Genomic DNA, 22,216 nt, shown 5'->3' with positions numbered 1-22,216 from the left:
AGAACTGAGACTCCAAAGGGGCCCAGCCCTAGGGCCAGTACCACCTGTTTCTGGGGTGGAAAGGTCCTCCCTGGCGCTGGCCTCACCAAGCTGGAGGATGGGGAGCTGTCCCAGGGGAATAGGCTCTTCACCCAGATGCCCGACGCGTACCTGGGGGTGGGGGAGCCGCCACCCAAGCCTCCTTGGGAGCCCCCAGGCATGGAACGACTGGGGACCGGCCTAAGGATGGGAACTGGCAACCTGCTGCAGTGGAAGGCTTTACCCAGCACGGAGGGAGCAGGGTTGACCAGCAGCAGTGAGGCTGTTCCCCCACACTCCAAGACCAGATGCCTCTACTCTGTTGAACCACTGCACATGTCCCAGCCAAGTTCCCCCATGCTGCTGAAGATGGAGGCCCACCAGGATGCAGAGCTCCAACTAGGGAAGTCAATAAGAAGGCCACCCCCTGCCAAAACCAGAACCACCGCAGGGGTTCCCCACCAGCAGCTGACGGAGCCTGGCAGGGACGCAATACCAGCTGGCAACTCTGGCCCGACTCAGGTGGCTACCGACAGCCTGCTGGCAGTCCAGAATACAGTTCAGGCTACCATCCGGATGGCATCTTCTGGGCCTTGCTGGTTCAACTGTGGGTACCTGTCCACACACTGGCCACAGGTACCCCCCAGAGATCATAGCCCCCTTTCCGACTGGCACCATCAACGGCCTTTGCTACCAACTACCTGGCGTACCCAGAGGCAGGATCCCTCATGTGGAGAAGCACCTGCAGAAGCTAAGGCCGAGGCTGGCCTCGCCACCCAAGAGAGGAGAGCCGCTGTTGGATGGAAGGGACCTGTGTGTATGGGGAGGAGGCTGAATGTAACCAAGGAGCCACCACAAGCAGCCCAGCACCGCCTGACCCCTAGTAGGGGAGACCCTGTTTGTCAGCTGGTGCCCCAACTGGAGGAGGAGAGACCTGGCAGGTTGATACACCCTGGGGAAGCCGGCCTGATGGGACCCAGCTGGACGAAGGGGCGCTGCCGCCTCAACGGCCACACAGCCGCCAAGTGTAGAACCGGTTGGGACCAGGCAAAGAAGACACACCAGGCCGCCCAACAACCTGCATGCAACCAGTCTGACACCCAGGTCCACCTGGAGGGAGGTGCCCAGCCGTCACCCCAACCAGCTGCCGCCGCTGGGGCCGCGGCTACCCAGGAGTCTGTGTCTCAGATTGGGACCATAGTGGCCAGGATCAACGTGCTGGGAGGAGCGGCTGAACCCAACCGGGTTGGCCTGGACCTCAGCCTCAACCACAGGGGACTGGTGTCCGTAACCCCTGTCACCCCCAGCAGGAGCCGAGGGGCGCTACCCAGCGCCACCGGGACGGTGTACGGGGAGGCCCTGGCGGCCGCCGAGTGGGAGAGGCAAGAGGCGCTAGCCAGCGAGTCTGAGTCGATGTATGGGACGCCAACCGGCGTCGCCACCTGGAAGGAACGAGAGGTGCTCCCCTGCACCACCAAGCTGATGTCTGGGGCGACAACCGTCGCCGCCACCTGTGAAGACTGGGGGGTGCTATCCAGCGCCCCACGCTGGTGCCTGGGGCGACAACCGTCGCCGCCATCGAGAGACCTGGACCCCTGTGAAGACTGGGGGGTGCTATCCAGCGCCCCCACGCTGGTGCCTGGGGCGACAACCGTCGCCGCCACCGAGATACCTGGACCCCAGAATGAGCCCGCAGCCCCAGAGGAAGGGGTGACACCCGTCACCCCCGGCCAGCCAGAGCCCTCAGCCAGCAGGGAGAGTCCAGCTGTCCCTCACCCTCAACTGCATCCAGCTGTCTACCTCCCTCAACCAAGCCAGGGTAATTGTATTGCACTGGTGTATCAGGAAGTTTGGGCTGGGCCAAACTTGCCTGCGCCCCCTGCATCTGCCCCAGGAACCAGGATATCAGCCATTACCAGCCAAACTGAAGAAGCTTTGACCGCCGCCTGGGGAGTAACTCAACCAGATGCGCCCAGTGCCGAGCCTAACCATAGAAGTAGAGGATCCCCAACAATTATGTCTACCCAAGATGGAGACGATGTGCCTGGACCCCTTCAGGCTAGGGGAGGAAATCCGGAGCCTTGTGCCTCCAGTCCACCAGCAGCAGTGGCCGTGGATGGGCCTGTCTCCCAGCCAACTAGAGCGGAGCCACCCTTGCAGATCCAAGACAGCCTCCGGCATAAGGGGTGGACTGTTACCTTCCCCTACCCCGCAGGTCTGACTGCCATGCACCCCCCTGCCAATGTCCAGGATGAGCCTGAGGAAGGCAACGCTCCTACAGTATGGCAACCACCACCTGCCCGCGTTGACAGAGACCCTGGAAGCCGAATGAACCTGACCAGCCCCGAGGGCGAAGAAACTGCGCCTGCATCCAGTAGCCAGCCTGCCAGCAGCAAGGTGACCAACACGATGGAGACCACCAGCCCAGTGGAGAAACCTGAAGAGGTGTATACCAGGCGGCTGTTGGTCCAAGCCCCCTCATGTGCTGTGCCACCCCTGGAGGTTGCCAGGGTGGCCTCAGAGGTACACATCCAACGGCCAGAACATCCAACAGGACCAGCTACTCCAGCAGATATAGTAGATTCCGTTCGACCTGGGGAGGGCTGGAGTCCACCACCAGTCAGCAGCTGGTATCCTGGCGGACCCATTCCACAAGGACAACAAACTGAAGGCCGCAACCACTGTCGGAAGTCTGGCGGTGCAGACAACCCCTCCAGCCTTCCGAGGGGAGAGTTGTGGTATGCGGCAGCTCTGGACCATGCAGAAACCAAGACATTATAGTGATGCTACGCACCTAGCTAAATCCTGTTATTCTACAATTGTAAAGCCACCTGGAAATATGTCAGATAACGGTACTGATTTCATCTCTCAGTTGTCCTGCAAATGGAGGGAGGGGTGTTACCCCTCCCTCTCCCATCTTAAGCACCGGAACCTTCCCCTTCAACCACCAAGTTATCAGCACCACCTCAACCCTGAGGATAAAGGATCTAAACCTGCCCTCACCTGATAGAATCACCCCCACACAGACTGTTGTTGTCACAAGTAATCATCAAACCTTCCCTCTTTAGTACCCAGACCTACCACTCAACCCCTCTATGCTTATCTACCTATTGTGCTGCTCCATGGGCTATCCTGCCTGCCCCAGACAGGGATAGCCATCTACCTAACCATTGCAATTATCTATGTTTTACTGTATGATTTATCTTTAACTATCTTTATTCCTAATCCATATGTATTTATATTATGGTTAACTGTATTCTTAATTCCCCCCACCCTTTCCAGGAATGGGGGATCATGATTGCCCAAACTGACTATTGTATATCTATCATAATGCTTTTATGTTATGATTATTTATTCCTATCCATGTAGTTATTGTTTGTTGTATATAGCTTTAGTATCCTTTAAACCTTCAATAAAGTGACAACTGAAATAGATGTTGATTATTGTCTAGTGAATGTTAGAGAAGCGTAGCTTCTCTATAGTAAGGTGTCCACGTCTGTTCACACTGCCGTAGTCTTTATTCGAACTCTGGTGTCTGCCATTTACCCTAGGCGGATACCACAACTCTTGGTGACAGCTGTGTGAGATTACGGCGAACCACAAGTGTAGAGCAGACGCGCAGCTGAGGCTAAGGTACTCCCAGCAGTGAAACTGGCAAAACTGACACAAGCAACCTGAATTACCCACCCTGGACAGCAAGTCTAACTCTGCATCCGGCAGTTGTGGAAGTGAAACTTGACGAAGAACCGCGAGAAGCGCCGACATCTAACGGAGAATTGAGCGCTCAAAAGGCTGAAACAGGCCTGCGGACCGGCTGAAACAAGCCAAATAAGTGTAAACGGCTGAAAATAGGCCAATTTTACTGCAAGAGATAGCAGGATCCGAACCAGTGGCGCTAGCAGGACGGGACATTCCCTGCCGCCATCAGCTGGATTTGGATAAGCGGCGCTAGCAGGACGGGACATTCCCTGCCGCCGATAGGCTGAAACACGCCACATAGCTGCAAGCGGCGCTAGCAGGACGGGACATTCCCTGCCGCCGATAGGCTGAAACACGCCACATAGCTGCGAGCTGCGAGCCAACATACGAGTATAGTGCACCAAAGCAGAGAAAACTACGTCAACTCCAAGTATCCTGAGAGGCTACAACGCAGCCACCCATCTAGAAAAACAGATATTATATCACATTGCAGGGATTACCACCCTGGTGTGATGGTTAAACAATAGATTTATGAGCAAAGATTGGCAAACAATTTGTTGTGTTGTGATAAAACTAAAAATAGAACAGGCTTGGATTTACTGTGTATTGTGATAACAACTAAAAATAGAACAGGGTTGGTAAACAAATCTGTTATGTAATTGTGATAAGGACAAAAATAGAAGCTAGATGTAATATAACAAATGCCCTGATACACAATCTAATTACCTCAAGCCTACAGCACAACAACAATACACCCCTTATTTCAGAGGAAAGGGAGGGGCTCACTCTCCATTGAAGAGAATACAATCAAGGTGATATAAAAATAAACCTAGGATTAAGGAGAGAGGGCAACATTACCTCATTACACAGTTGCCTCAAACCCACGGCATTCCCCCCTTCCTCACAGGGGGAACGGACGGATTTACCCCGTCCCCTCACGCGCTTCCCCCCTCCTACCCACACTTGACTAAGTCCGCCCGCGGTGTGGAGCTAGTGACCAGGAACACAGAGCGCCATTTACGGGTAGCGCAACGGAGTGCGGAAATATCATCAAATTCAACGGACAAAGCGGACCAACGAGAGAGCGAGTTGAGGGATAAGTGCGCGTTTTATCTGTGTGCGCGGATTGACGGTGCGTAAGCGCGCTGCACGGAAAGGAGATTTCACGCACACACACACACACACAGGAGAGGGGCCACTCTATAGCATACAACAGAGATATTTTTTTAGGAGAAAAACTTGCAAGCTCCTCCCTCCCTGTCTACAGTGTGATAAGGAAAACTAAACCAGTTCCTTAAACCCGCTCAGACCCTCAACATCTTCCTAGCCCTGCCAACCCTACTTCAAAGCTGAGTGGTTAGTGAAACAAATATATGTATATATAAATACCCAAGTGATAAATAATGTTGTTTTTTTGTATCATGGGTGCAAGTAAGTGAATACTAACCTCACCAAACAACACTGGAAACTGATATAGTAACTGAACGAAAGTACGCCCACCCTGTGGACATAGCCTGACTTGCTGCCCCACACTGGGCAGTGGTAGTGTGTACCTGGACCATCGACCCTCATAGTTGTGAACTATATACAGAGGAAGCGTGATTTTTTTGGAGCAAAGAGGAAAAGCTAGCTAGCTCTGGGGATATTCCTATACACGTATATAGATATATGGGCGTGTAGCCATATATATATATAGATAGCCTACCTATCCATATATCTACTAGCGGATACGCTCCTAGAGACATCTGTGGATACCTAACATATTCCCTGTTACCTTTAAGCTAAGATCCGCTGGTTACCACAGAAATCAAGAGCTATACTGGAAAGGAGAACAACTCAGGCTCAACAGTTAAACAAGACGCTGGCACCAACAGACCAACCCCCTGCTACTTATCATGGGGGCGCGCCAGCCACAGAAACTCTTGAGCCAGGAGGACCGAGCCTACGGCTACGTGGACTACCACCCTAATTACACAGCTATAGTATTTATACTAGGGGTGAGCCGGCTCGAACCTCCTTGCGGCGCGGCTACTCTACTCTGCTCCTATATCTACAAGATAAGAACTTGTCAGCCCCTAGCCCGACGTGCGGCAATCGAAGACATTCCTGATTGGGCATTAACTGTGTGCCTAGGCCTGCTGCTGGCACTGTGGTGGACAGAAGTCTTCATTTGGACCAGAACCCCCAACATCTGTACCCCACCACTCTCTGCTTCTTCATACAAGATACTGCTTCTGTTATTACTTTGGCCTACTGTGTTGAGTACAGTGAACATCAAACACATGCCAGGTCACAGACCCCTGGTCCCTGAGATGCCCTTGTCTGGAAGGGTGACTGAATGTCCGCTGCACAGCTCCTGTTCAGTTGGTGCTCAACGCACGAGAAATAGCAATACTGGACTGGGGATTGCTGAACCTGTAGGTGTCCTCCTGGGGGTGTTGAACGATGCAACTGAGCCTAATGAGAAGGTGACAAGCTTCAGAGACTTAGTGGCCAGCCCCAAGATGGACACTACCACCAGAACTGAGACTCCAAAGGGGCCCAGCCCTAGGGCCAGTACCACCTGTTTCTGGGGTGGAAAGGTCCTCCCTGGCGCTGGCCTCACCAAGCTGGAGGATGGGGAGCTGTCCCAGGGGAATAGGCTCTTCACCCAGATGCCCGACGCGTACCTGGGGGTGGGGGAGCCGCCACCCAAGCCTCCTTGGGAGCCCCCAGGCATGGAACGACTGGGGACCGGCCTAAGGATGGGAACTGGCGACCTGCTGCAGTGGAAGGCTTTACCCAGCACGGAGGGAGCAGGGTTGACCAGCAGCAGTGAGGCTGTTCCCCCACACTCCAAGACCAGATGCCTCTACTCTGTTGAACCACTGCACATGTCCCAGCCAAGTTCCCCCATGCTGCTGAAGATGGAGGCCCACCAGGATGCAGAGCTCCAACTAGGGAAGTCAATAAGAAGGCCACCCCCTGCCAAAACCAGAACCACCGCAGGGGTTCCCCACCAGCAGCTGACGGAGCCTGGCAGGGACGCAATACCAGCTGGCAACTCTGGCCCGACTCAGGTGGCTACCGACAGCCTGCTGGCAGTCCAGAATACAGTTCAGGCTACCATCCGGATGGCATCTTCTGGGCCTTGCTGGTTCAACTGTGGGTACCTGTCCACACACTGGCCACAGGTACCCCCCAGAGATCATAGCCCCCTTTCCGACTGGCACCATCAACGGCCTTTGCTACCAACTACCTGGCGTACCCAGAGGCAGGATCCCTCATGTGGAGAAGCACCTGCAGAAGCTAAGGCCGAGGCTGGCCTCGCCACCCAAGAGAGGAGAGCCGCTGTTGGATGGAAGGGACCTGTGTGTATGGGGAGGAGGCTGAATGTAACCAAGGAGCCACCACAAGCAGCCCAGCACCGCCTGACCCCTAGTAGGGGAGACCCTGTTTGTCAGCTGGTGCCCCAACTGGAGGAGGAGAGACCTGGCAGGTTGATACACCCTGGGGAAGCCGGCCTGATGGGACCCAGCTGGACGAAGGGGCGCTGCCGCCTCAACGGCCACACAGCCGCCAAGTGTAGAACCGGTTGGGACCAGGCAAAGAAGACACACCAGGCCGCCCAACAACCTGCATGCAACCAGTCTGACACCCAGGTCCACCTGGAGGGAGGTGCCCAGCCGTCACCCCAACCAGCTGCCGCCGCTGGGGCCGCGGCTACCCAGGAGTCTGTGTCTCAGATTGGGACCATAGTGGCCAGGATCAACGTGCTGGGAGGAGCGGCTGAACCCAACCGGGTTGGCCTGGACCTCAGCCTCAACCACAGGGGACTGGTGTCCGTAACCCCTGTCACCCCCAGCAGGAGCCGAGGGGCGCTACCCAGCGCCACCGGGACGGTGTACGGGGAGGCCCTGGCGGCCGCCGAGTGGGAGAGGCAAGAGGCGCTAGCCAGCGAGTCTGAGTCGATGTATGGGACGCCAACCGGCGTCGCCACCTGGAAGGAACGAGAGGTGCTCCCCTGCACCACCAAGCTGATGTCTGGGGCGACAACCGTCGCCGCCACCTGTGAAGACTGGGGGGTGCTATCCAGCGCCCCACGCTGGTGCCTGGGGCGACAACCGTCGCCGCCATCGAGAGACCTGGACCCCTGTGAAGACTGGGGGGTGCTATCCAGCGCCCCCACGCTGGTGCCTGGGGCGACAACCGTCGCCGCCACCGAGATACCTGGACCCCAGAATGAGCCCGCAGCCCCAGAGGAAGGGGTGACACCCGTCACCCCCGGCCAGCCAGAGCCCTCAGCCAGCAGGGAGAGTCCAGCTGTCCCTCACCCTCAACTGCATCCAGCTGTCTACCTCCCTCAACCAAGCCAGGGTAATTGTATTGCACTGGTGTATCAGGAAGTTTGGGCTGGGCCAAACTTGCCTGCGCCCCCTGCATCTGCCCCAGGAACCAGGATATCAGCCATTACCAGCCAAACTGAAGAAGCTTTGACCGCCGCCTGGGGAGTAACTCAACCAGATGCGCCCAGTGCCGAGCCTAACCATAGAAGTAGAGGATCCCCAACAATTATGTCTACCCAAGATGGAGACGATGTGCCTGGACCCCTTCAGGCTAGGGGAGGAAATCCGGAGCCTTGTGCCTCCAGTCCACCAGCAGCAGTGGCTGTGGATGGGCCTGTCTCCCAGCCAACTAGAGCGGAGCCACCCTTGCAGATCCAAGACAGCCTCCGGCATAAGGGGTGGACTGTTACCTTCCCCTACCCCGCAGGTCTGACTGCCATGCACCCCCCTGCCAATGTCCAGGATGAGCCTGAGGAAGGCAACGCTCCTACAGTATGGCAACCACCACCTGCCCGCGTTGACAGAGACCCTGGAAGCCGAATGAACCTGACCAGCCCCGAGGGCGAAGAAACTGCGCCTGCATCCAGTAGCCAGCCTGCCAGCAGCAAGGTGACCAACACGATGGAGACCACCAGCCCAGTGGAGAAACCTGAAGAGGTGTATACCAGGCGGCTGTTGGTCCAAGCCCCCTCATGTGCTGTGCCACCCCTGGAGGTTGCCAGGGTGGCCTCAGAGGTACACATCCAACGGCCAGAACATCCAACAGGACCAGCTACTCCAGCAGATATAGTAGATTCCGTTCGACCTGGGGAGGGCTGGAGTCCACCACCAGTCAGCAGCTGGTATCCTGGCGGACCCATTCCACAAGGACAACAAACTGAAGGCCGCAACCACTGTCGGAAGTCTGGCGGTGCAGACAACCCCTCCAGCCTTCCGAGGGGAGAGTTGTGGTATGCGGCAGCTCTGGACCATGCAGAAACCAAGACATTATAGTGATGCTACGCACCTAGCTAAATCCTGTTATTCTACAATTGTAAAGCCACCTGGAAATATGTCAGATAACGGTACTGATTTCATCTCTCAGTTGTCCTGCAAATGGAGGGAGGGGTGTTACCCCTCCCTCTCCCATCTTAAGCACCGGAACCTTCCCCTTCAACCACCAAGTTATCAGCACCACCTCAACCCTGAGGATAAAGGATCTAAACCTGCCCTCACCTGATAGAATCACCCCCACACAGACTGTTGTTGTCACAAGTAATCATCAAACCTTCCCTCTTTAGTACCCAGACCTACCACTCAACCCCTCTATGCTTATCTACCTATTGTGCTGCTCCATGGGCTATCCTGCCTGCCCCAGACAGGGATAGCCATCTACCTAACCATTGCAATTATCTATGTTTTACTGTATGATTTATCTTTAACTATCTTTATTCCTAATCCATATGTATTTATATTATGGTTAACTGTATTCTTAATTCCCCCCACCCTTTCCAGGAATGGGGGATCATGATTGCCCAAACTGACTATTGTATATCTATCATAATGCTTTTATGTTATGATTATTTATTCCTATCCATGTAGTTATTGTTTGTTGTATATAGCTTTAGTATCCTTTAAACCTTCAATAAAGTGACAACTGAAATAGATGTTGATTATTGTCTAGTGAATGTTAGAGAAGCGTAGCTTCTCTATAGTAAGGTGTCCACGTCTGTTCACACTGCCGTAGTCTTTATTCGAACTCTGGTGTCTGCCATTTACCCTAGGCGGATACCACAAAGACACTAAAAGTGTTTATTCATTCATACATAATATTTTATGGGCACTGAATATAACAGTAAGACACTAGAAGTGTTTATTCATTCATACATAATATTTTATGGGCACAGAATATAACAGTAAGACACTAGAAGTGTTTATTTATTCATACATAGTATTTTATGGGCACAGAATATAACAGTAAGACACTAGAAGTGTTTATTCATTCATACATAATATTTTATGGGCACAGAATATAACAGTAAGACACTAGAAGTGTTTAGTCATTCATACATAATATTTATGGGCACTGAATATAACAGTAAGACAACATTTCACACAACAATTTTGTTAATAAGAAGCACAGCCATAACAAGAATATAATTAATCCCATAAGGTACTTTGTCAGACTTTGGTCCATTTAGGTCTTTTGTCGTTTTAGGTCTTTTGTCACTTAAATTCTTTTGTCACTTTAGGTCTTTTGTAACTTTAGGTTTATAATCAATTTAGGTCCTTCGTCTCTTTAGGTCTTTTTTTCATATTAGGTCTTATCATCTTGTCTCTTTTTAAAAAATTGTCTGCGCCTTTTTTTATATGAGGTCTTTTGTACCAACATCTAAGTTTTTAGTAAAGATATGAATAATACTATGAGTGGTTTTAGGCCAATTTTAAAACCCAAACATCTGTAACAGACCTTTAGATGCGCACTAAGAATAATGCTTCTTATTGATATCATTAATTTTAAAATGAAGAAAACAAATACCTTTTTAAAAAAAATAAATTGGTAAAGCTATTTTAAATTACAGTAGGTTTATAGAAACATTAGCCTCAGACTAAAGATTAGTAAACTTTTATAGAATCTATCCTTCCAAAGACCATCTTATACCCTTCAATAGCTTTTCTTGGTATAGTCCCTTTCGTGGCAACGCTCCTTAAGGGGCATTTCTTTGTTTTTTTTCACAGTAGCTTTTCCCATATTTCTAGCTCCTGCCGGGGGCTCCAACCCTGTGTGGCAAATTGCCTAACCCTGTGGGGCAAATACCTAACCCAATTTAACCTACCCTAACCTAAAATAACCTATCAAAAGCCATTTTAAAAATACGACGAATCGCCCCTTAAGGTGCGTTGCCACGAAAGGGACTATTCCCGCTTTTCTTCATATTTTGTTTGGGTATTTCAACCATTTTTCGGATTTAACATCAAGGCTTGCATTTAATAAAAGATAGTCTATTAATTACTGAATTAATTTAAAATCTTTTAATAAAGATTATAAACAAGCTTTAATAGAAAAAAGGAAATATTTGTGTGTACCAAATATATAGCATTCTAAATGACATGAAAGGAATGGTTTTAGACTATGTATAAATATCCTTGTGAATTATATAAACCTAAGCCTTCTTAACCAATTTAAAATAAAAATTTTTTTTCTTTCATTATTTCGGCCTAAAGATCTTTAAAACAGTGGTCTGCAAAAAAAGTTATCTCTTGTTCAAAAAGGTTTATGAGGGCCTGAGAAAAAGATAAATTATTTTTAGGCTAGAATTGATATTTTGATATTCTATATGCTACTTTGTCTTTGAAAATAGCCACTGCTATATCTTTTACTTACAATATTTTCCCTACATTTTCCTACATTTGGTAGTAGCGCGCAGCTACTCTATAACTAAGATATGTTCGTTCGACTGTATACTTAGTAAATAATCTACAGTATCTACGCTTTCTATGCTTTAAATACATAGATTATACAATTAGAGGCACTTAAGCTAAAAGAGGAAGAGGGGGGGGTGGGTAGAATCTTAAGATATATGCATAGTTTTAGATAGAGGCCTCTAGGAGCACAAAAATATGTAAAATAGGAGGGGGGGGGGGAGAATAGAATCTCCACTTACATAAAATTATACATTGAGGCCTCTAGGGGCACTAAAGGTTTGGAGGCAGGGGGGTGATCGACCCTCTACATTCAATCTTATTTTCATATTATTTAAACTTTGTTGGTATTTTAAAACTGTTGAAATATTGGCATGAACATACTTGTACTTGTTTTACATTTGTTTATTACTATTTTACTTTCTGTACCACTATCCTTTACTCTTTTATTACTTCTAATCTTTATCTTACATTCTATTCTTTTAGAAGCGAAGCTATTTTATGAGTCTGTCTGTCTGTCTGTCCGTAAGTCAGACCGTAACATTATAGGGAAAATGTAAATTTATCAGCTGCTATTCAAGATTCCAATTAACATCCAGTATGTATTTAACTTTGTCAGTGGAACTGCCAGTCATGATACAAAATATTCAATATTGAAAATTATAAAAATACCAAGGTTTCGTGATTTTTTCTTTAACAATTCAATTCTTGATTTTTTGTCTGTTTTTTTCAGTCATTATTTTTATGTGGTTTGTTACTTATGGATTTGGTCATCCTTGTTTTCTTTCGTTTTTGTAATTTTGATAAACTTTTTATCACTTCTTTTTGAAAGTAGAATATGTTTATTTACTAGGATCCTTAGGGGTAAGACCCAGGACTAGCATTTGATGTACTTCCCCAATAATTTTTCTTTCTATACATACATTAAATAGCTATAGTTTAAATTGGTGTAAAACTAGTTATCAAGAAATTTTATTATTTCTATTTTTCAAGTATTATTGCATAATGTTTTATCTGAAATCAATGTATTACATTGAAAAGTATTGAAGATATAGAATTATGGCAGGGAGGGAGGGGACATTGGGCTGTTTATTACACTAGTCCCCGAAGTTTTATAATAACGTTTCCCTATACCTTGACTTAACAACTATAAAGGCTTTAGATGAATTGTTATTGGTTCATAAAGTTTAGTGTACAAAAGTTTCAACCGCTAATTGTATTTTACAGAAGGGGTAATTTTGTGAATTATCATTGGGAAAGAACATCAATTTATCGGCCATTGTCTTATCCCTTTAGATCCCTGAGAATTATGGAGTGTTGGTAGGGTAGATATAGGTAAAATTGCAAAATTTTAATAATAGAGAACTACAACAATAGAGGCTCAAAATTAAAATTGAGAAAACCTCTTAATTCTAAAATTCTGCTATACCCATCAAAATTTAATTTCCTTTCCAAACATAAATCAATGAGTATCTAAAAGACACAATTTCCTTTAGACAAAATAGATTGTAATACTCTTTACATTATAGATTATTAACAATCCGAAATAAAATTCTTAGATAATAGTTATTTCTTGCATCGTATTATAAACAGCTTTCCGCGGATATAAAATGTACAATTATAAGATCAAAACCTGTTTTTATATTTGTAGAAAACTGGATATCATATGATGCTAGACATAGTTTTTTTTGTATATATGAGAACCAGTTCTAATCCACCGTATTAGAATCGGTTTCGAATGAATACGAGAAACCATTTTGAAGCATCATAAAACATAAACATACAAAAATTTAGAACATTTTTTTTTTATTTATATATCCAATGTTTTATCTGTCCTTAGATTTTCTGCAGAAAACTAAAACAAAGCTTGATAAATTAATCTTTATCCTTTACATGTCTGATGTTTAATATCTTTATTATTTCAGAGAAAGCTTCTATTTCTCTGCTCTTCGATATTTGAAGAGACAAAAGCAAATGGTATTGGTGTTTTAACATTGCTGCAATATTTTTTTTAGCAAATGCCACAGCAATATTTACATTTGCAGAATAAACAGTTTTTAACAATTTCCGACTGAGTTAGGTACTAGCTGCTGTTGGCCCATGAAATGTAAAAATTACCCGTCGCTAATAAAAAAATTGGCCCTGGAAAAAGATAATACGGTACAAATTTATTATTTTACTTAAAAAAGTATACTCTAATGTAAAGTGTCTACTCCCTCAAGTTCCCAGAAAGGCTTCTAGGGAAGTGGCTACCAATTCATTGAAAAGTATACTGTATGTTCTACTAGCGGCTACGCCCCTAGAGGCCTTTAGTGGCACTTAAATTTATTTTTTAAATAATCCGCAACAAGCTGACTATAATACGAAGCGAAAAATAACTATTCTATTTTTAATACAAAACTTTTACTGTATTTGAATGTGTAGAGATCTAGTAAATTTTCTCGCCATAATATTTACTCAACCTCTCAAGTGCATTAGGCCAAAGTATTTCAATTTAGTATTTAGATTTTTATTTAGTGATCTAAAGGGATAAGACAATGGCCGATAAATTGAGGTACTTTCCCAATGGTGATACACAAAAACACACCTTCCGTAGATTATAATAAGTGGTTGAAACTTTAACACTGAAGTCCACAAAGTTGTTAAACCATTGAATAAGAAAAGGTAATTATAAAACTTTGGGGACTAGTGTAATAAACAGCCCATTGTCCCCTCCATCTCTGTGTTTAAATACCTGGATTAATATTGTAAATTTGTTCAGGCCTCGCCGGATGGAAATGTAACTCTGAGTACCGTCACCTTTGTTCCTACACTACAGGTAAGTCTGTCCGTCTGTCCGTTACTCAGTCTGTCCCTATGAGTACTGTTACCTTTGTTCCTACACTACAGGTAAGTCCGTCCGTCTGTCCGTTACTCAGTCTGTCCCTATGAATACTGTTACCTTTGTTCCAACACTACAGGTAAGTCCGTCCGTCTGTCCGTTACTCAGTCTGTCCCTATGAGTACTGTTACCGTTGTTCCTACACTACAGGTAAGTCCGTCCGTCTGTCCCTATGAGTACTGTTACCGTTGTTCCAACACTACAGGTAAGTCCGTCCGTCTGTCCGTTACTCAGTCTGAGTACTGTTACCGTTGTTCCAACACTACAAGTCAGTAAACTCAACAAGGGTATACGTCAGTACGTCAAGCAGTCATTTCCTCAGTGCGTTCATCAGTCCGACCAATAGTTTATCCGTATGTCAATCCATTCGTTCTCTAAGGTAAAAACCAAAGGACCGATTGGGCTCTGCTTTTTAGAAAATATCCAAATTTATCATACCATAGCTAGGTTCAAAACATTTTTTTTGTAGAAATAAAAGGAAGGTTGTGAATTTTTTAACAATCTATAAAAACAAATTAGAACGGTGTCCGATTGTCCGTCCGGACTCCAGATCGATTAGGCTTTATTTTTTTGGAAATATTCTTACTGTTCAGCAAAGCTACTATTATTTAGTTTTATTTTAACCTAGAAACAATATTTTTTAGATGATTAATATGTTTTTTTGTTTGGGCTAATTAGGTAAACTAACTAATGATTGTTATTTAGGACGCCGAAAAATATTTGGTATGTCGTGCAGCGGATCAAACCACGGGAGAGGGAAGCAAGGAAGACGCGATTAAACTAAATATTATGTGTAAGTTAATTTTCTTTCCCATGTATCTATCCCTGTAATGGAGTAATCACTGCAACGGATCAAACCACAGGAGAGGGGAGTAAGGAAGACGCTATCAAACTAAATATTATCTGTAAGTTCAATTTCTTTCCATGTATCTACTGCAGTGGATCAAACCACGGGAGAGGGGAGTAAGGAAGATGCTATCAAACTAAATATTATCTGTAAGTTCATTTTCTTTCCCATGTATCTATCTCTGTAATGGAGTAATCCCTGCAGCGGATCAAACCACGGGAGAGGGGAGTAAGGAAGATGCTATCAAACTAAATATTATGTGTAAGTTCATTTTCATTCCCATATATCTATCCCTGTAATGGAGTAATCCTTGCAACGGATCAAACCACAGGAGAGGGGAGCAAGGAAGACGTGATTAAACTAAATATTATGTGTAAGTTTATTTTCATTCCTGTGTATATATCCCTGCAATAAAGTAATCCCTGCAGCGGATCAAAACAACAGGAGAGGGAAGCATGGAAGACGCAATTAAACTAAATATTATGTGTATGTTCATTTTCATTCCCATGTATCTATTCCTGTAATGAATTAATCCTTGCAGCGGATCAAACCACAGGAACGGGGAGCAAGGAAGATTCTATCAAACTAAATATTATTTGTAAGTTCAATTTCTTTCCCCTGTATCTATCCCTGTAATGGAGTAATCCATGCAGCGGATCAAACCACATGAGAGGTGAGCAAGGAAGACGCTATCAAACTAAATATTATGTGTAAGTTCATTTTCTTTCCCGTTTATCTATCACTTTATCCCTGTATTTGAAAAAGTTCTTAAAAGGCCGTGATCTGAAGTGATAAGACAATTGACAATTAATTTTTGTACTACATCATTAATGATAAACAATACTACCCTTCTGTACATTACAATTAGTAGTTGAAGCGTATGGACATTTAATGTAGTGAAACAACCAATAAAGATTCATTAAAAGTCCCCAATAAATAAGAAAACTTTTTAAAAAAACTTTGGGGACTAATATCAAACCACGGGAGTGGGAAGCAAGGAGGATCCTATCAAACTAAATATTATTTATAAGTTTATTTTATTTCCCATGTATCTATTCCTGTAATGGAGTAATCCTTGCAGCGGATCAAACCACAGGAGAGGGGAGCAAGGAAGATGCCATCAAACTAAATATTATGTGTAAGTTCATTTTCTTTCCCATGTATCTATCCCTGTAATGGAGTAATCCCTGCAGCGGATCAAACCACAGGAGAGGGGAGTAAGGAAGACGCTTTCAAACTAAATATTATGTTAAGTTTATTTTCTTTCCCATGTATCTATCCCTGTAATGGAGTAATCCATGCAGCGGATCAAACCACAGGAGAGGTGAGCAAGGAAGACGCTTTCAAACTAAATATTATATTAAGTTTATTTTCTTTCCCATATATCTATCCATGAATTGAATTAGTCCCTCCAGCATATAAAACCCCGGGGTAGGGAAGCAAGGAGGATGCTATCAAACTCAATATTATGTGTAAGTTTATTTTCTTTCCCATGTATCTATCCCTGTAATGGGGTAATCCCTGCAGCGGATCAAACCACAGGAGAGGGAAGCAAGGAAGATGCTATCAAACTAAATATTATGAGTAAGTTCATTATTTGTCCTATGTATCTATCCCTGTAATGGAGTAATCCCTGCAGCGGATCAAACCACAGGAGAGGGAAGCAAGGAAGATGCTATCAAACTAAATATTATGTGTAAGTTTATTTTCTTTCCCATGTATCTATCCCTGTAATGAAATAATCCATGCAGTGGATCAAACCACAGCAGAGGGGAGCAAAGAAGATGCTATCAAACTAAATATTATGTGTAAGTTTATTTTCTTTCCCATGTATCTATCCCTGTAATAAAATAATCCATGCAGTGGATCAAACCACAGCAGAGGGGAGCAAAGAAGATGCTATCAAACTAAATATTATGTGTAAGTTTATTTTCTTTCACATGTATCTATACCTGTATTTGAAAAAAAGATTCTGCACATGACTCAAAAATTTTAGACCAGGTATTTAAGACTGGGAATTTTTTTTTTGAAAACAATTCGAATTTGGAATTACCAGACAATAGACGTTAAATTGATTAACAACATCACTATTGATGCAAAACAAAATAACTTCTACTGCAGAATTAAACTAATTGAAAGAAACTGCTAGTTTGAATTAACCATTCAAGATCCATAAAAATAGAATTTAAGCCAATGAATGAGAAAACGAGTTTATACAATTTTGATTATTAGTATAATTTCAAGCCTAACCCACGATCGTTGCTCGCCACATAGCACATCCGCTCGTCGTCAGGGAGGTTCGAATCACGGCCTGACATAACTAAATATGGTTCCTACTGCAGATATGTCAGGTGCGCGAAATACGGGAATACCGTGGCCCATAAGCAGGCGCAACCCACGCACAGTTAAGACTTCTCAGACAAAGGTCATAAAATCAAAGGTTTGGTTGTCTGTTGGTTGTTACTTAACCAAATATCCACAAGTGGGCATTAGAGTATTGCATCCCATTACAAATAAATGATGCTCTTGGGTTCTTTAGAGGAACACTTGATCACTATAAGTTATACAGTGTTATATCACCTTCCAATCTATAGATTACTGAGCTAATGATTTAACATATTAATCTTTTTACTTGCATTATTGTATGATAAGTTTACTATAGAATTAAATATACATAGTTGTTTTCAAATAAATTTTCAAGATAGGTTTACACCTATTTTGGGGGAAGGGGGCTCTTGAAATCTCTATTAATTTGGAATAAGTTTCTACAAAAACAAATCCAAATATATACATGACGAATCTTAGGATTGATCACAATTTAATGTGTAGGATATAGGTAAAAAATTCAAGGACATACTTATTTGCCCAGTTCACAAACAACTTGTAGAGGTCAACCGAAATATTCTGTAGGTCAACCTATACAAGTAAAACTAACAAATGCCTTTATAAAATCGGTCAACCTAAAGCTTTTTTAGGTCAACCTAAAATTTCCTGAGGTTAACCTATGTCTTTTGTGAACTAGGCTATAAAGAATCCACCTCCATAATTAGAAGCTCTGTCACTCTAAATGGGAGAGGCGGATGTGCCACTTTTTGAAACCAAAACTAAAAGTTAACAAAGGAACTCAACTAAAAAAAGAGTTACAGGTCTGAGATTTTGCATGGCAGTTGCTTTATAGGGGTGCAATATGGAACTGTGAAGAAACGGCGGCGCAACCGCCGAAAACCGCCGTTTCCCGCCGAATTTTTTTTTGCAATTTCTCGGCGGTTTTTCGGCGGTTGCGCCGCCGTTTCTTCACTGTTCCATATTGTAACCCTATAAAGCAACTGCCATGCAAAATCTCAGACCTGTAACTCTTTTTTTAGTTGAGTTCCTTTGACTTTTAGTTTTGGTTTCTAAAAGTGGCACATCCGCCTCCCCCCTTTGCTACTATGAATGTTTTCATCCTTACTTTTAAAGATAATTTTACCAAATTAGTTATTTCATGTACACAAATGTAAATACTTCCCTGTGTGTACACAAAAATATTTGTATTTGAATATATGTTGTGTACAGATTATATGTGTACATTTGAGCACCTTAGAATTGGGTCTTTTAAAGACAAAAAAACTTGCTACAGAAAGTGATAGCTAACACATAATAATTCTTTATGTAAGTAACATGTTCTTTGTCAGCCTCTCTATGTAGAAGTGAAGGTTCTTGCTGACCGCTGAAGCGATATGGTTTTGCTTAACATAGTAGCTTCCCACAGGTCATGGGAAGGTAAGTAATAATTTTGGTCTGGTTTCTTTCCTCAAACATGTCCCAATCTTGAGGTTCTCTGGTGTACATATGACAAGATTCTTTTAATGGATAAAGAATACGTGGATAGATACGTCGCCAATTAAAGATGACACTATGATCCTCAATTATTGGTCAGTTTGTTCCTCCCCAGTAATAAGTTAGGGGATTGGGTAGAGGAAGTTTATGTGGGGTATTATCTTACTAGCCAGCTGGAATAAATATTTTATCAGGGTATACTAGATTCTCTCCCAATCTCCACATATTCTTTATCCATTATTTTGTATATCTAAAAGCACTCACTCACTTTCCTTTCAGGCACTTTAAATGGACAGTCCAAATTAAACATCTTTCTGCAGCTATAGAAATGTACAATTATAAAATTTAAATAAGTTTTGTTAGTTTCGTAGAAAACCGGATGTAATACAAGACCATAATGTTGCTAAGAACCGGTTATAATCCATCGGATATTAATTGGATTTAAAGACATATTGGAAAATATATAATGATAAAGTTCCCTTTAGGACATGACAGTTCCAGCCTACTACTAGTGATGTCTTATTTTGACACCATGCAAATTCATAATATTTGATATTTGTACATAAACTGGGCAAATAAAACAATAGAACTTATACTTATAATAGCTTTGCTGCAAAGAAGAAAGTTTTAAGAATAAGATCCATTAAATCTGCTCATAACTCTGCGATTTGATCATTTGATTTTAGAATTTGGTCAATACAAATTTGGTTACAAACAAAAAAAGTTCCCTTTACTGAATGACAGTTCCGGCCTACTACTAGTGATGTCTTATTTTGACACCATGCAAATTCAGAATATTTGATATTTGTACATAAACTGGGCAAATAATCTATAAAACTTATACTTATAATAGCTTTGCTGCAAAAAAAAAGAAAGTTTTAAGAATAAGATCCATCAAATCTGCTTGTAGCTCTGAGATTTGATTATTTGATTTTAGAAATTGATCAATTCAAATTTGGTAAACTATCCTTACAAAAAAAAGTTCCCTTTACCACATGACAGTTCCGGCCTACTAGTAGTGATGTCTTATTTTGACACCATGCAAATTTGCAATATTTAATATTTGTACATATGAATGTAACACATATCAATACATATATTCAGGGTGGAGAGGACATTTGCCTCTTTATTACAATAGTCCCCAAAGTTTTATTATTCGTCTGCTAAATTTTGAATGTTTGTTTTATTATTTGAGTGCCCAAACATTTCAACCTCTAATTGTAAACTACAGAAGAGAAAATTTTATGCATAATCATTGAGGATGTACATTAATTTATCAGTCATTGTCTTATCCCATTAGATCCCTGTATATGTTCTATAGAAAAATATATATAAAATTCTCATATATAAATTCTCATTCCAAAATAAAATAATTATATCATAATTTAAGCATAAAACTTAAGTTAATTTGAGGAGCAGTGGGAGTAACAAATCCCAGACAACCAACTATCTTTCTAACAATTTAACCATCTAAACACCAAAGTATGATAAACAAAATTAACACTTCTACAGTATAAGATTACTTATAAAACATTTTTATAGTAAAACAACTGTTTTTTTAGGAATATAAACCAATCTTAATGAAGACATATGTATAAAATATGTATGGAAGAAGTACATCTATAAGTGAACATTAACTTCCACAAACAAACCAATCTTATTTTCTTTAATCTGGTTATTAACTGCTATCTTTTATGCATTTACTATTGTAGTTTTTTTTATGCGGATATATGAACCACATCACAGTTTTGATAAAATGTGTACCCAACAAATTACCTTGTATTGGCAGGATTCTCCTTATATTTTAAGCGACTATCTAGAGATACCAGATAATTGAACATCCAAAAATATTAGGTTGAGTAACAACCAACAGACAACCAACTTTTTGATTGCATGATCTTAGTCAGGAAGTCTTAATTGTGTATGAGTTGTGCCTTTTTATTGGGCAAGGCATTTTCATACTCTTACTTTTAGAATCACGTGCTAGACATAGCAGCAGTAGGTACCATTTTTAATGTCTTTAGTATAACGCGGTGTGAACCAAACAACTTTTTACCTCATTTACGCGAATGCCGCAGAATTACATACAAAATGTGTAAGTAATGACACACCAAACTTGTATTGATCAAATTCTATAATCAAATAATCAAATCGCAGAGCTAAGAGCAGATTTAATGGATCCTATTCTCAAAATGATCTTTTTTTTAATATCAAAGCTACTATATAAGTATTTTTTACCCATTTATGTCCTGATAGTAAGTAACTATGTGGAGGAGGGTAAAAGTAATTAATATCCCCTTCAAAAATTGTATGAATATATACGATTTCACCCCACTCCTCGCATAACAAATTCAGCCCCAAAATTGCCCTAGATATTTTAAACTTGAGTGGTAAAAAATACTGAAGAGTAAAAATTCAATGTCTTAAAAATCATGTTTGATATTTTAAGAATCTAACCCCTGGTGACCATAGTGCTATACCTTGCCCTTCACACACAAACACACACACACAGTCCATTCTTAATCTAATAAATGACTTCTAATTTTCCTCTTAATTTACATGCATTGGAAAACACACACCAACACACACATAAACACACACAAATGCACACAAACATTCTATTACTGCTACTCAAACTCTACCAATATAGAATTCAATATTTATCTGAGAAGGTGTATATATAAGTTTGTATTAAATGTTTGAAGGAAAGTCTTAAAATAATTTTTTTTGGTTAACTACCAAATATCAAAAAAAGAAAGGAGGGAGAGGACATTAGACTGTAAATTTTACTAGTATCAAAGTTAAAAAAAAACATTCTATTAATAGTTAGCTAAAAATATTTGAAAACTGATATTTAATTTTAATTAGTTGAAGTAATTTTAATACCACCATTTAGTGTGTACTGTGTACATAAATTTATCGTCCATTGTCTTATCTCTGAAGATCCATGAAATTTAAAAAATCAAAGATTGTCTAATAAAGTGTTTACATCTTTGAACTTTGTATGTATATAGATTTCCTAAATTTGAAAATAGATTAGGTGTGATTCCAATTTTACTTTAAATTTGACCAATGATAAATACCAAAGGATGAATTAGGATGTAAATTAGAAAGAGTCAGTTTATGCTTTTGCAAAAATTTGTTGCAACGCTGGTTTGCGAACATAAGATTTTAGTGGAAGTGAAGTTTCACCATTTGAGGAGCTGTTGTTGTAATTATAAAGTT

At 42.6% G+C, this 22,216-nt stretch overlaps 2 protein-coding genes across 5 annotated transcripts in view; both read left to right on the top strand.

Moving 5' to 3' along the window:
• LOC145331655 (nephrin-like) overlaps positions 1-22,216 on the top strand; it is a 201,113-nt gene that overhangs the window by 93,106 nt on the left and 85,791 nt on the right. For all 4 annotated transcript variants that reach the window (XM_080176434.1, XM_080176433.1, XM_080176432.1 and 1 more), the window contains 2 exons: positions 14,206-14,262; positions 15,031-15,118. In XM_080176434.1, coding sequence (XP_080032560.1) covers positions 14,206-14,262; positions 15,031-15,118 — 145 coding nt within the window. The remainder of the gene's footprint in view (positions 1-14,205; positions 14,263-15,030; positions 15,119-22,216) is intronic.
• On the top strand, positions 6,782-9,530 carry LOC145331387 (uncharacterized). The gene is made up of 2 exons (XM_080176013.1): positions 6,782-8,337; positions 8,470-9,530. Exons 1-2 carry the CDS (start codon positions 6,831-6,833, stop codon positions 9,033-9,035), a joined length of 2,073 nt encoding a protein of 690 aa, XP_080032139.1. The 5' UTR covers positions 6,782-6,830; the 3' UTR covers positions 9,036-9,530.

The sequence above is a fragment of the Acartia tonsa genome, chromosome 11 (assembly GCF_053477335.1).
Source record: "Acartia tonsa isolate MP-2025a chromosome 11, ASM5347733v1, whole genome shotgun sequence".
NCBI lineage: Eukaryota > Metazoa > Arthropoda > Copepoda > Calanoida > Acartiidae > Acartia > Acartia tonsa.
This window is presented reverse-complemented; position numbering and strand designations above follow the sequence as displayed.

What these genes read in the sequence shown, in the direction of transcription:
- LOC145331387 (XM_080176013.1), top strand. Translation starts at nt 6,831, where the DNA reads ATGGCATCTTCTGGGCCTTGCTGGTTCAACTGTGGGTACCTGTCCACA. An exon ending in GGGAGGAAATCCGGAGCCTT is followed by an intron (nt 8,338 to 8,469) that starts GTGCCTCCAGTC and finishes CCTACCCCGCAG; the next exon opens with GTCTGACTGCCATGCACCCC.